This window comes from Hibiscus syriacus, unplaced genomic scaffold, assembly GCF_006381635.1.
Source record: "Hibiscus syriacus cultivar Baekdansim isolate YM2019G1 unplaced genomic scaffold, ASM638163v2 tig00112281_pilon, whole genome shotgun sequence".
Taxonomy (NCBI): domain Eukaryota; kingdom Viridiplantae; phylum Streptophyta; class Magnoliopsida; order Malvales; family Malvaceae; genus Hibiscus; species Hibiscus syriacus.
The window spans coordinates 2,457,850-2,472,208 of record NW_024063292.1 but is presented as its reverse complement, the minus strand read 5'-3'; the positions used below and the strand labels follow the sequence as shown (position 1 = coordinate 2,472,208).

Sequence of the window (14,359 nt, the reverse complement as noted above, 5' to 3'; positions counted from 1 at the left end):
CTTGTGTATGATGTTACAAAACTGACTAGACCACACTTTTGTTGATGACGTTCGATGATGATTATGATCTTTACAGATGGAATAGTCGAATAGATGAGTCTAGTTTAGATCAGTTGCTTGGGAATTAAACTATAACGATGAGATTTTCTGACCTTTAACAAACACCGGGACTATAACAGGTTCTCCTCGACAAACTTAAGAAATAGAATCCATATACCCAACAAAATATATATAATATATGTGTACAGAATAAAGCTAAGCTATTCCGCTAAGGTAATTGGTTATAGAGGAAACTTGAAAGCCTTGACTTTATGAATAGATTATATTCAAACCATGACCTTGATCGGGTACTTGGCAATTCGGTGTATACTCCACTGTGATTGTCAAGTCGAAGACTTTGTGAGATGAACTCTTCAGCTAGCTCGATAAAGGAAAATTACAATAAAGTTGATTTCAGCTAGCCAGACAATGACAAATTAAATAAATTTTATAAATAAGGAGTTTCAGTAAAGATGGACTAAGGGAGTTAAGGAACACTTGTTATAGTCAATTTCACACGAGCACTCAGGAGTTTCATTTTTAGACCGATATTTATGTACTACCTTTGTTAGAGGAGTCTACGAAGCTTGAACAAATGGAAGATTTCAGAGAACTGAAATAAAAGTGTTCTAGAAAGTCTAGTAATTGATTATGCTAGTTGTGCCATTTTGTCTGTATCCGATTAAAATACCAAGCCAAGAAAGAAGGCATGTTGCAATGTTCACAATGATCAAGAAAGAAATGACATGTTTGGTGGTCGAAACCTTAGAAAATAGGAAGCCAACCCCTCAATTTTGACACTTGTCAAAGAGCTATAACCCTGAAAACATTAAAAAGCTATTGATTCTTTTGATATTCTGTGAACTCATGTTTATGATTTGATTCGACTGTGAGTCTGAATTAAGGGGCAATGTTTTATAAAATTCTTTCATTCTTTGATCCCTAAAATAAGAGAAAGGGGGAAAACATTTTCAAACAGGATAGTTTCAAATGTGAAAGATTCTTGAAGCTGGTAAGGCTCATTGTGCCTCTATTGGAGAAGAAAAATAAGCAATGCCAGAACATGAAGCATTCCACAATCTTGAAGCTGATGGTCTAAGAGATCATAAAGGATGAAGAATAAGAGCTTGTAACACCCCTTTGTGACATTGTCTGTAACCCATCAAGAAACAAATGATCGCCTTGTTTAAAAAGGGTACATATCCCAGCATATAGCAAAAATACAAAAATGCGACCAGTCAAGGATGAATTTTGGCACCCAAGTGGGGAAGAGCCATGAAAACGCCCACTTTGGAGTATGACCAGAAACTCAGATCATATTGAGATAACAAGGTTCAGATCAAGAAGAGTGAGAATAAATCTCACAAATTGAAGTGTCAGGGGAAAACACCGAATTTGAGTAGCTTAACTCGCAAGTTAAACAGTTGAGCATAAATCAATGATAGAGTCCTGGAAGAACAACTCTGAAATGTAATTGAGCCAAGGACAAAAAGGGGTTATCAAGATCATATTACTGACTGCAACAAGAATTCATGAGAGAAAACAGTTCCTCTGAAATAAAGACAAAAAAATAAAGACCATGAGATGATTGGGCAGATCTTCAAAAGTTGCAAACTACTACACTGATATTTGCATAAACCCTAGAGAAGAATGATCAAGAGGAAGAAGGCCTGGTTTCCCACCTTGGAGTCAAAGAAAAACTGAATCAACATTTACACATGCATGAGAACATCATTTGCATAAAAGAAAATGCATTGCATTGCATTCACATTTCACATATAAACATTTGGTTTTTACAGATCTTCCAAAGGAAAAAAAAGATTCATGGTATTAAAATCACAAACAAGTGGAAGCTATAATTCAAACCTCAAATACAGGGAATAATGTCTAATGAGGCAGAACTTAAAGAACAGAGTGGGCCCAATCCACAGAGGAAACATTACTTTGAAGTGGGGCATGTTGCCTAACCATTAAGTCATTTTATAAATGAAAAAATGAGAAATGTTTCTCATTCAAATTTGAAATTTGAAATTTTGAAAAGTAAGAAAGGTTTCTTACCTAGTAAAATATTTCCAAAAATTATAAGTCTTTCGGGCCATCCATAAGAGCTTTGGGCAGGATGTTTTCACATGTCTATCAAAATATGAGAAAGGATTCTCATTCAAATTTGAAATTTTTGAAAAGTAAGAAAGGTTTCTTACCTAGTAAAATATTTCCAAAATTTATACGTCCTTCGGGCCATCCATAAGACCTTTGGGCGTGATGTTTTCACATGTCTATCAAATATGAGAAAGGTTTCTCATTCAAATTTGAAATTTGAAATATTTGAAAAGTAAGAAAGGTTTCTTACCTAGTAAAATATTTAAAAAATTTATAAGTTTTTCAGGCCATCCATAAGACCTTTGGGTAGGATGTTTTCACATGTCTTTTGAAATATGAGAAAGGTTTCTCATATTAAATCTGAAAATTGAAATTTTTGAAAAGTAAGAAAGGTTTCTTACCTAGTAAAATATTTCCAAAATTTATAAGTCCTTCGGGCCACCCGTAAGTCCTTTGGGCAGGATGTTTTCAAATGTCTATTAAAATATGAGAGAGGTTTCTCATTTAAATCTGAGATTTGAAATTTTTGAAAAGTAAGAAAGGTTTCTTACCTAGTAAACTATTTCCAAAATTTATAAGTCCTTCGGGCCATTATAAGTCTTCCGAACATGATGATTAAGTCCTCTGGGCCATCTTAAGCCTTCACCAAATAGTAGTGAAGCAAATCCATCTTAAGCTTTCACCAAAGAGTAGTGAAGAAAATCAATTTTAAGCCTTCACCAAAGAGTAGTGAAGCAAATCAATTTTAAGCCTTCACCAAAGAGTAGTGAAGCAAATCAATTTTAAGCCTTCACCAAATAGTAGTGAAGCAAATCCATTTTAAGCCTTCACCAATGAGTAGTGAAGCAAATCAATCTTAAGCCTTCACGAAAGAGTAGTGAAGCAAATCCAAGATTTGATATTCCCGTCAGAGTAAGTGGAACAAGTCTCTCTTCTCCAAGATTTGATATTCCCTTCAGAGTAAGCGGAATATGTCTTTCTTCTCAAATATTTGATATTCCCTTTAGAGTAAGCGGAACATATCTCTTTTTTCCAAGATTTGATATTCCCTTCAGAGTAAGTGGAACAACTCTTCCCCAATTCAATAGATCAATTCCCTCAAATCTGTTATTCCCTTCAGAGTAAACGGAACAAATCTCTCTCCTTTAAGATCTGATATTCCCTTTAGAAGAAGCGGAACAAATCCCTCTTTTCCAAGGTTTGATATTCCCTGAGTGACAACGGAACAAATCTGCCCTAATTCAATGGATCACATCTCTTTCCATATCTGATATTCCCTTCAGAAGAAGCGGAACAGATTCCTATATTCCAAGATTTGATATTCCCTTCAGAGACAACGAAACAAGTCTACTCTAATTCAAACTTCCCTAAAGAACAATGGAATGGATCAACATCTCGAGTCTGATATCCCCTGAAGAAATAGTGGAGCAGATCCCTTATCAAATTTTAAAGAACGGAAATAGAACTGGTCAAAAACTGTTTGTCTTTTTCGTTTTTGCCCTATTCTTGTAAACACAAGAATGTGCAAAGAGAGACAGTTGTAGACACCCGTTTTTAACTAGAATTAAAAACATTATAAATATTAATTATATATTATTATTATTATTAATTATTGTATTTTACATTTGCAGGCCAAGTACAATTCAAGCCCAACTGGCCCCGAATTACAACAAGCTCAAGAACCGACCCAATTTATAAGACCCATTACAAGCTATAATTCGGTTCAAGCCCAATACCAGGATCCGACCCGCCAGTGACCATCAACAGTCGCCACACACCAGCTCAAGCCAAGTCACTGATGAGCCATTCTCGCCACCAAATCTACACCCAACAGCAAAATAAAAGAAATTAAATGCGCCTAACCTCGAAAATCAGGGGCAAATTTCACCTAAACCTGTCATTATACTACCAAACGCAGAAAAAATTAACAAGAAAAATTACAAGGGAATCGGTGAAGAAAATAGAGATAAAAATCGGACCAGCAACGATTCGAGAGGAGGAAATTAATCAACAACAAGGGGCATAGTTTCAAAAAAAGGGAGGATGATTCGAACAAGGGAGAGCCTGGTTTTTTTTATTAAAAAAGATGTAATACAAAGTGAGGGGTATTCAAGATGCTTAAAAAAGGATTGTAATACTCCATTTTCGAAAGCAATAACAGAGCATATTTCAAGGTTTATTTTCTCTTTAATTTCGAATGTTTTTTGTATTTTTCTCTGCTTACATTCGAACCTAGTATTGTAAAAACCTTTTTTAGTTCGATTTACCCCTATTGCTGCTATTGTATTTTTTAAATATATATATATATTTACAAAGATTTTCTAAAAAAATGTTTGTATGTCTCGAATAAAAAACTAAGACAAGAGCTTTTTTTTCTATTCTCTTTCGAATTTTAAATACCAACGATCTCAACTATTTGTAGCAAATATACAAAAAATAAAAGAGAACAAAATTGGTTTCATACCTGAAAAAGGGGTGTTTCGATGAGAGGTTTGGCCTTCTTGGCCATGTTTAGCGGTGACCCGCAATGGAGGCTTTTGAGCCCTTGGGTCTGTCAGCCATGGTAAGATTTGAAAGAGGGGAGGAGTTTGGTTCTTAAAACAATGAAAGAAGACAAAGCTTTCTCTTTTGTTTGGTCTTCACGTGTATATGGGGAAAAAACAAATGGGGTTTTATATTTCAAACTTTTTTGGGCTAATTAAGCATTAGTCCCTAGATTCTAATGTGCTTTTTGCTTGGTTCATATCTTAATGGATAAATCATGCATAAGTCCCCAACTTCAGCGTGTTTATACTATGGTCACTCTTTTTTTTTATTCCGATTATGCATGCTGATGTTGTTTATTTTAATTTAGTCACGTTAATTTCTGATTTAGCTACTATTATTTTAATTTTTGCATTTTGGTCACTTTTTATTTCTTATTTAGTTACTAACTTTTATTTTCTTGTATTTTAGTCATTATTATTTTACATTTATGCAATTAGGTCTTTATTTTATGTTTATGTTTATTTTATATTTTTAATGTTTTTTATTATCTTTTTTTAATTATTTCAATTAAGTTTATTTTTAATTATTTTGTTTCATAGTTTTAATTCTAAATTTAGTTTTTTAAATTAGATTAATATTTGAATCAAATTGGAAATTAGGATGACACTATAGTTTAATTAGGGGGCAATTCGAGTTGAGTTTTCACATTATATGCCTGAATACTCGAAATAATTATTCGATTAAAATTAATTAATGATTAATATTTTAGGTAATAAATTTTTAACTAGTCCCTTAATTTAGAAATTATTAATTTAGGTCTTTAGATTTTTAAATCTTTTAGAACTCTGATATTTTAGTCATTTGCTCTTTTAGTCCTTAAACTTCGATTAGACTTTTAATATTGACATAATTAAATAGGTTAAATAGAGCCTCTATTTTAGCTTAGATTTCAAACTAGTCTTTAATTTAGGGGATAATGTGAGTCGGCTCTCGTGTAAACGCTCGAGGCAACATCTCGGTTATTCGATATAATAATTATTTAAAATCAAATAGGATTAATACTAGAGCCTACGCTTTTAGATTTGAACCCCTAGGTTCCTTAATTTTCATAATTTGACACTTTAAGTTAGAAAAAGTCTTAATTTACTTTTAATTTAATTAGGATGAATAAAATTTTGTCTGATTACATTTTATTTTAACTCTAAGGCACTGTTCACTTATTAAGGAGTTAATAGTATATCCTCCTCGATCGTGCTCAGGGGGTGACTACTGGTAATTCCCTAAATAAGTTGACATCTTTTTCAAAACCACATCATGTTTTCTAAAAATGAGACAATGTTCTGTCATTAGGCACAATAGTTGATCTCCCGCATTTACGCTCGGGGGTGAATGATATCAGTCTCGATAAACGAATATCCTTTTCAACTTTGCATCCTTAATGATTTTTAAATTAAATAAAGATCGAACTCTAAATTTCTGATTTTAAATATAGGGTAATCAACTAGGTACCAATTTTTGGGCGCTTGTGGGGGTGCTAATCCTTCCCCACGCGTAACTGACTCCCGAACCTGATTTTTGGTTTTTCGCAGACCCCGAAACTCGGTATTTTGATAATACAAATATGTTTTATTAAAATCACCCGGTTTTTATGGTGTTTCAATCTCACCTTAAATGATTGGTGGTGACTCCTCACTTTTCGAAACGATTTTCAAAGAGAAAACCCCCGAGTCGATATCGGTCTTTCCTCGCTCGGGCGAAAAAACGGTGTTGACAGGTACCTTGTTATGTAAGGACTCAATGGAAGTCCCAAAAGGATTTCAGGGTACCCCTAAAACAGAAATCATATACGGTATATGCAATTTAAAGAAAAAATCCAACCTAACATGTTATGAAAGTAAAAATATGAATATTTTTATAATGAAAGAGTTGAAATCAAGGATTTAAAATGTGATTGCGATCGTATTTATGTAGTGTTTGCTTTGTTGTGATTGTGGACATAACAAATGTTATTGTAGTCACCGTGGACAATGCTATCCTAAAAGTAAAGGTTTCAGACAACATTGTTATCGCTATATAACGGTTGTTATCTTATAGAGGACCACTATTTAAGTAACTTATAAATATGGTATCTTAATTAGAGATTTAAATAGTAGTCCGTGATTGAAATAGCAAATAGGACTATTATATAATATAAGATGTCATCCGAAACTGTTATTTCTCGACTATAATACTCGCAATGACATTTATATCCGACGGTTATAAATAAAATGCAACTAACTGTACCTTAATAGAAATGGGATCCTGATTAGATGGGAAGTGTACCTGGTTATAGTGAGGATGGAACAAAGGGTTGGACATCACGATGCTTGGGAGTGAGACCAGCTCGGACGACATTGTCCGAGGTTGCCATGCTTGGATGCAGTCCCCACTCAAATACGCGTGAGGCTCATTGGCGGCACATACAAAGTTTCCCCCCTTCAGTTTCACGTAGTTCAACAAGAACGCCGATAACACTCCGATGTCCCCGGGGTATTGCTTTTCCAACTCCAACACCAATTCTTCTTCTCCCTCAGACTCCTCAACTGATGCATCAAAAAAGATTTTCGAGTTGGAGCTTCAAACGGGCTTGAACTTATCTCAACTCGATACATTTACACTCCAATCCAGTGTCCCAATTTTTTCTCAGTTTTAAAAAGAACTCAATGATGATGACATTACTACTGAGTACTGACCTGGCTCTCTATGAGCACTGAGTTTTAAGTTTGGATATAGCTTTGGTCGTCATCTCCTTTCTGGCAGACATAAGGTGCGCGAAGACCGCAGAGCAGATTTAATTTCATTGGCAGCGCCACCTTGGTCGTGGATATCCATAACTTGTTTTGCCGATGCAATGCCGACCGCTTCAACAATCTCAGGAACATCTTCAAGCACTTGCTTAAGCTCCTGAATGAAACCAAATGGAAGAAGGATATAATATAACATATTTGGTTCAGATACGAGTACAAGTGAACAATGAAGTTGATTGAGAAGGAATACATATGTGGAGGGAAATGAAGCCATAAAGGACGGTGAAAGGGTGCCAGAGCCATCTCGGGTTTGTGATTATCGTCTTTATAGAGATTAGGGTTCATCTTATGCAACTCTTTGGCCATTTCTTTATCCGGATGCGCCTGTGTCGACAGTGCTTTCCCCACTGACAGTACCTATTTTACACTCCCTCTTCTTCTATCATCATCACCATAGCAATAATAATATAATATTCCTTCATGTATCAAATATTTTTATTTTAAAATTTTGATGTTCAAAATCGAATACACTCTGGTTGGACTCTTGACACCTTTTTCACTGTTCATGAATATTTTAAAATTTTTATTATCTTTTATAATCATCATCTAATTTGGATCAATATTACAAATACTATTATGATCAAGTTAATCTTTTCAATTTAATTTGTTTCATCTATACCATTATAATTTGAATTCTAATAATTACTCAAACACTTATTTGATTCTAGAAAATAAAAAAAGAAATCATTTTCATTTTAAAAAATGTGTTTAATTGTAAAATTAAAACAATTTACAAAATAAAAATAAAGGTAAGTGAAATTTTGAAAAAATTTGTTTTAATATTTTCATTAAAATGGTTTTAAATTTTTTTTTAAAAAATATAAGCAAAACATGAAAATTAAAATCAATGTTTTTGGGTTAAAAAAATTTAGGACAGGAGTGGTTCTCCTAGTCTAGGGTTAAGGCATACCTAAGACTCAAATCAAATTACATAAGAAACTTACAGATTGTCCATCAAGAGTGACGACGATAGTATTTAAATTTGACTTTTATATCCGACGGTTATAATAAAATGCAACTAACTGTACCTTAATAGAAATGGGATCCTGATTAGATGGGAAGTGTACCTGGTATAGGTGAGGATGGAACAAGGGTTTGGACATCACGATGCTTGGGAGTGAGACCAGCTCGGGACGACATTGTCCGAGGTTGCCATGCATTGGATGCAGTCCCCACTCAAATACGCGTGAGGCTCATTGGCGGCCACATAAGTTTCCCCCGCCTTCAGTTCCACGTAATTCAACAAGAACGCCGATAACACTCCGATGTCCCCGGGGTATTGCTTTTCCAACTCCACAACCAACTCTTCTTTCCCTCAGACTCCTCAACTGATGCATCAAAAAAAGATTTTCGAGTTGGAGCTTCAAACGGGCTTGAACTTATCTCAACTCGATTACATTTACACTCCAATCCAGTGTCCCAATTTTTTCTCAGTTTTAAAAAGAACTCAATGATGATGACATTACTACTGAGTACTGACCTGGCTCTCTATGAGCAGCTGAGTTTTAAGTTTGGATATAGCTTTGGTCGTCATCTCCTTTCTGGCAGACATAAGGTGCGAAGACCGAGCGCAGAGCAGATTTAATTTCATTGCTGGCAGCGCCACCTTGGTCGTGGATATCCATAACTTGTTTTGCCGATGCAATGCCGACCACTTCAACAATCTCAGGAACATCTTCAAGCACTTGCTTAAGCTCCTGAATGAAACCAAATGGAAGAAGGATATAATATGAACATATTGGTTCAGATACGAGTACAAGTAAACAATGAAGCCATAAAGGACGGTGAAAGGGTGCCAGAGCCATCGGGTTTGTGATTATCGTCTTTATAGAGATTAGGGTTCATCTTATGCAACTCTTTGGCGATTTCTTATCCGGATGCGCCTGTGTCGACAGGCTTTCCCCACTGACAGTACCTATTTTACACTCCCTCTTCTTCTATCATCATCAACATAGCAATAATAATAATAATATCCTTCATGTATCAAATTTTTATTTTAAAATTTTGATGTTCAAAATCGAATACACTCTGGTTGGACTCAGCTTGACACCTTTTTCACTGTTCATGAAATATTTTAAAATTTTATATTATCTTTTTATAATCACTCATCTAATTTGGATCAAATATTACAAATACTATTATGATCAAGTTAATCTTTTCAATAATTTGTTCATCTATACCATTATAATTTGAATTCTAATATTACTCAAAACACTTATTTGATTCTAGAAAATAAAAAAAGAAATCATTTTCATTTTAAAAAATGTGTTTAATTGTAAAATTAAAACAATTTACAAAAATAAAAATAAAGGTAAGTGAAATTTTGAAAAATTTTGTTTTTAAATATTTCATTAAAATGGTTTTAAATTTTTTAAAAAAATATAAGCAAAAACATGAAAATTAAAATCAATGTTTTTGGGTTTAAAAAATTTAGGACAGGAGTGGTTCTCCTAGTCTAGGGTTAAGGCATACCTAAGACTCAAATCAAATTTAATAAGAACTTAGATTGTCCATCAAGAGTGACGACGATAGTATTTAATTTGACTTTATAAACTCAAATATTTAAATCTCAATCACTTATATCAAAACTCGTTAGCCATAATTAAAATCAAACTTACATTGAATCAATCAATTTATTTTTGAAACATATTCGAACTTAGTAAAAGCACTTGTTTTAATGTTTTCTTTTTACTGATTTTAAAAACTTTGGTTTTTTAATCATATTTTATTATTATTATTATATTATTATTATTATATTTTTCTATAATTATTTTAAATTTAATTATTGTAAAAAATTATTTATTCATTATTGCTAGACCCATACAAACCGGACCGATGACTAGACCCATAGATGGGTTCTATAAATTTTATATTTTGGGTCAATGATTTAAAAAATATTATTTTACTAAGGTTAAAGTGTCGTTTATAGCTCCAAGCTTAATTATAAAGAAATCCATTAAGGGGTCTAAATAAATAGTGTGGTAAAAAAGACGAGATAAATTATAAGGTATTTGAATTTGACATGATAAAATGTGATCAATATCTATTGAATGAATTCGGAGAAAGTTTCAACTAAACTCGAGATTTTAATGATTTAAAACAAACTACTTTATACTTAACTTGAAAAACTTACAAATAATTTGAAAAAATAATATATTAATTTTTTTATTTTTAAATTAAATTATTAGTAATATTAACATTTATATGTTATTTTTTTTAAATACAATATAAAGTTTTTATATGTTTAAGGTTTGAGATTGAACCAAGCTCAAATCTAAGCTTCAATCGAGTTAAATCTGATAATGTTTCGAGTTCAAGTTTTTTAGAGTTTGAGTCAAGCTCTAATTCGAGTTCGAATCGAGATTGATAGTTTTAAGTTGGCTTAAGGGTCACCTTTGCCACTGTAGTAGACTCAATTTATCACTTTCGTTTCTATCATGTTTTCGCATCAATTTAGCTCTCAATGTTTTTTAATTGCATCATTCTATATCATATCCTGACTTAAAACCCTAAATTATAAACTCTAAGTTATGATATATGGTTTAAGATTTATGGTTTAGAGGTTATGATTTAGGGTTCAACATTTATAATTTAGGGTTTTAAGTTAGAGTAGGGTATAGAATGATACTTAACTTGAAACTCATGTGCTTTTGATTCCAACTTCTTTTGAGTTTGAGTTGATCTTGAAAATTTGAAGCTCACTAGATTACGAGTCGAGCTCAATTTTAAATTTGTTGAGTTGAGTCAAGCTCAACAACACTCGAACATGACTTGGCTTGTTTACATCCCTAGAACTAAATGGTTAAAAGGGTGTTTTTCTCTATAAAAGTTCTGGGTTCAAACTAGGGGTGATCAAAAGTACCCGACCCGATTAACCCGACAAGTTAACCCGCCTACCCGATTAAAAAAACCAAGTATTTATAATGAAAATACTCAATTTTTTGAGTCGGGTACCTGATCCACTATTTTTCTCAAGTTTTTGTGCCAGCTTGGGTCGCAAAAATGTTACTTAATTGGGTAGCAACTGATCTAGTACTCGATTTCTTATATATATATATATATTATTTTATTTCATATTTAATTTTTTATTCATAATTCTCAAATTATTGCGCTCTAACATTCTAAATTCCTAATTTCTTAAATTTTGTCACCATAACATTCTAAATAAAATTTTAAAATATTTATTTTAATTTCAAAATATTTGAAATTTAATTACATTTCTTTATTTTAACTTTCTGATAAATTTTATCTTTCAGTTATATAATTTGAATTTTTAAACTTTATTCGTTGATTATATATTATAAACCTTTCATTTTAAATTTTATTTTTTAAATAATCTTTTTTTTAAATAATATAATTTAAAAAAATAAAAAAAATTATGAACTGGATCCTCATGACCCAAAAATACGAATACCTAAATTTTATGGGTAGCCAAATTATGGGTACCAGGATGTAATAAGCCAAGACACGGGCCAATATTTTGATACCCAAAAATATATAGTATTCGGTTTTGAACAACTCTAGTTCAATCAGTTGCGTCTACAAATACATGTCTTATCAATAATTAAAAAATTAAATAATTATTAAATTGTAATCAATTTACTTTAGACTATTAAAAAATATCATTTCATATTTTTTTAAGATTTTTCTTTCTAATCAACTACACAAAATTTATCATTTCTAACTCCGTATAGATATAGTTTCGAAATTGAATTTGACTTGTTAATTCAATTTGACTTTATAATTTTTTTATTTAATTAGATTTTTAATTGAATTTTTTATTTATATTATCTCGAAGTAAGAATGATTGCCACTTGAGAAATGGAAAAACATCTTTATTATAAAGCAAGTAGAGTTAACATAGATGACCATACAAAAAATCCCTTAATGCTCATGGGCAAAAGCATAGGGTTAGTTTTGAGTATTGCTATGAGTTACTCTTAAAAACTACAGGGAGATCCTGTGCAGTTTAGTTGATGAGTTTTCACCAAGGAAACAAGGACGAATTCCAACAAAAAAAATTTCCAGGTTTGTTGCCCCCAACGATCACATTGATAAACAATCCTCTCGTGGCTTTGTCAAACATATCTTGATCCTTCATCTGTTCCTCCTTAGCAAGTGCATTTGTCAATTGTTGCTCTACGTTATACATCCTCCAAACTTGAAAGTATTATTCGGGCGCGGAAAAGACATACGCTCCCAAGGAATATATTCTCCATTCAGTCTGACTCTTCTTACCTCACTTTCATTTTCAATTCTTTGTTTCCCTGCTCGAAGTCAGACTTAAATCCAAGCCCGAAACAATCTTTCTTATGGAAGTTTTAGGACCTAAAGTTCATTGTAAATATGTTCCCAAACCTTTTCCAATTCTAGCCCATTTACGTAGAGTCTCTCATATTGACATCTTAGAGCAATTAGTTAACCTCGGGCGTGGAATTTTGCTTTCTTCAGCAATAAAAGTTTAATTGATGAATTCTAATGCTAGAAAAGAACACTCAAGAGCATCTTTAGTTGTCTCAATGTAAGGGGCATCAATTGTGATAGAAGCATTAATGTCTCCTCAGCTACCAAACTAATCAACTAATTATAAATTACAAATTTCAGTTTTTGATGAAGGGATTGCACCTGGATAATGGATCAGTGGTCTTCCCTACAAATAATTATAATCGAGTGAATATCCATGACATGAACTCAACATTGTGTACTCTAGTCCAATCAATAATGGCACATCTATTTTCCCAATCACATCTCTTTGTGTTTCATCAAAAGCTCTAACAACATTTTGGTAGGGCTTCATATGTGAAATATAAACAAACATCCTTTACAAAGTGAATAATGGCATTACTTTAAGAGTAGAGCCATTATCAATCAGAACTCGAAATACATGACCATTATAGTGTGTTATGATATTCAATACTTTAATAGGCCCCATTCCACCATCAGGGATCTCATCATTGGTGAAAGTGATGTAATTTTCAATAGTTATGTGCCCGTAATTCGATCAAGTTTGTTTACAGATATATCCTCAAGGATAAATGTTGGTTCATCACCTTGAACAAAGCATTATGATGCACCTTAGAATTCATTAATAAGTTTAGTATTGAGATTATTGCTTCTTTCTTGTATAGCTACTCAACCACACTGTATTCGCTATGCTTTAAAAACCTCAGGAACTCCTATACATGAGCCTCAGTCACAGGCTCATTAATCACTGGCGGTGGTTCATCATTAAATGTCTTTAGTGGTACTACGCTACCTTTTCTTTTCCTTTCGTATTCTCTTCTTTTTTTGAGGTTTAGGGAGAATAACAACTCCCACTTCTAGTAAAGTGGCCAACTTCACTCACTGTCTCCACTGTTGGTGTTCCTTTTATAGTGGTTTCTATCGTTTTGACTAACTTCACCTTTTCAACTGACGTTAACCCTTCTGGCATTGATATATTAGCAACATAGTTCCAAGGAACCTTTTGGATATCCTTGAACAAAAATGGTGAAGGAGTTGTAATTATAATCTTCAGGGTCACCAAAACTGGATTCACTGCTTTGGGTCTCATATTAATGATTTGAAGTTTACCTGTTCCACAGACAGTCCTGGAGCTTTATGATGTGTTGATATCAACTTTCTTTCCCCTTTATCCTTATTAAAGAATTTTTTTTCCTTTTTTGTCCACTAGTACTAAATTAAATATATGAAATCAAAATATAATTGAATCTCATTGCCATCCTCCTGATGATACTCACAATATAATCCACAATTATCAAGCCTTGGTTTGGGATCACACTTGATCATATCGGCTTCATATAACTGTTTAAATACCCAAATAAGAGGAGACTTAACTTTTGAAACGTCCATTTTCATTATTATATTATTATCCTTAAAAATTATGT

At 32.7% G+C, this 14,359-nt stretch overlaps 1 protein-coding gene and 1 pseudogene across 1 annotated transcript; both read right to left on the bottom strand.

Moving 5' to 3' along the window:
- Positions 1–6,334: 6,334 nt before the first annotated feature.
- On the bottom strand, positions 6,335–7,778 carry LOC120177064 (mannose-6-phosphate isomerase 2-like). Its single transcript, XM_039183310.1, has 4 exons — positions 7,707–7,778; positions 7,428–7,569; positions 6,910–7,208; positions 6,335–6,454 (listed from the first exon to the last, which is right to left on the bottom strand). Exons 1-4 carry the CDS (start codon positions 7,776–7,778, stop codon positions 6,335–6,337), a joined length of 633 nt encoding a protein of 210 aa, XP_039039241.1.
- Positions 7,779–8,522: 744 nt separating this feature from the next.
- LOC120177063 lies at positions 8,523–14,025 on the bottom strand (annotated as a pseudogene).
- Positions 14,026–14,359: the final 334 nt, after the last annotated feature.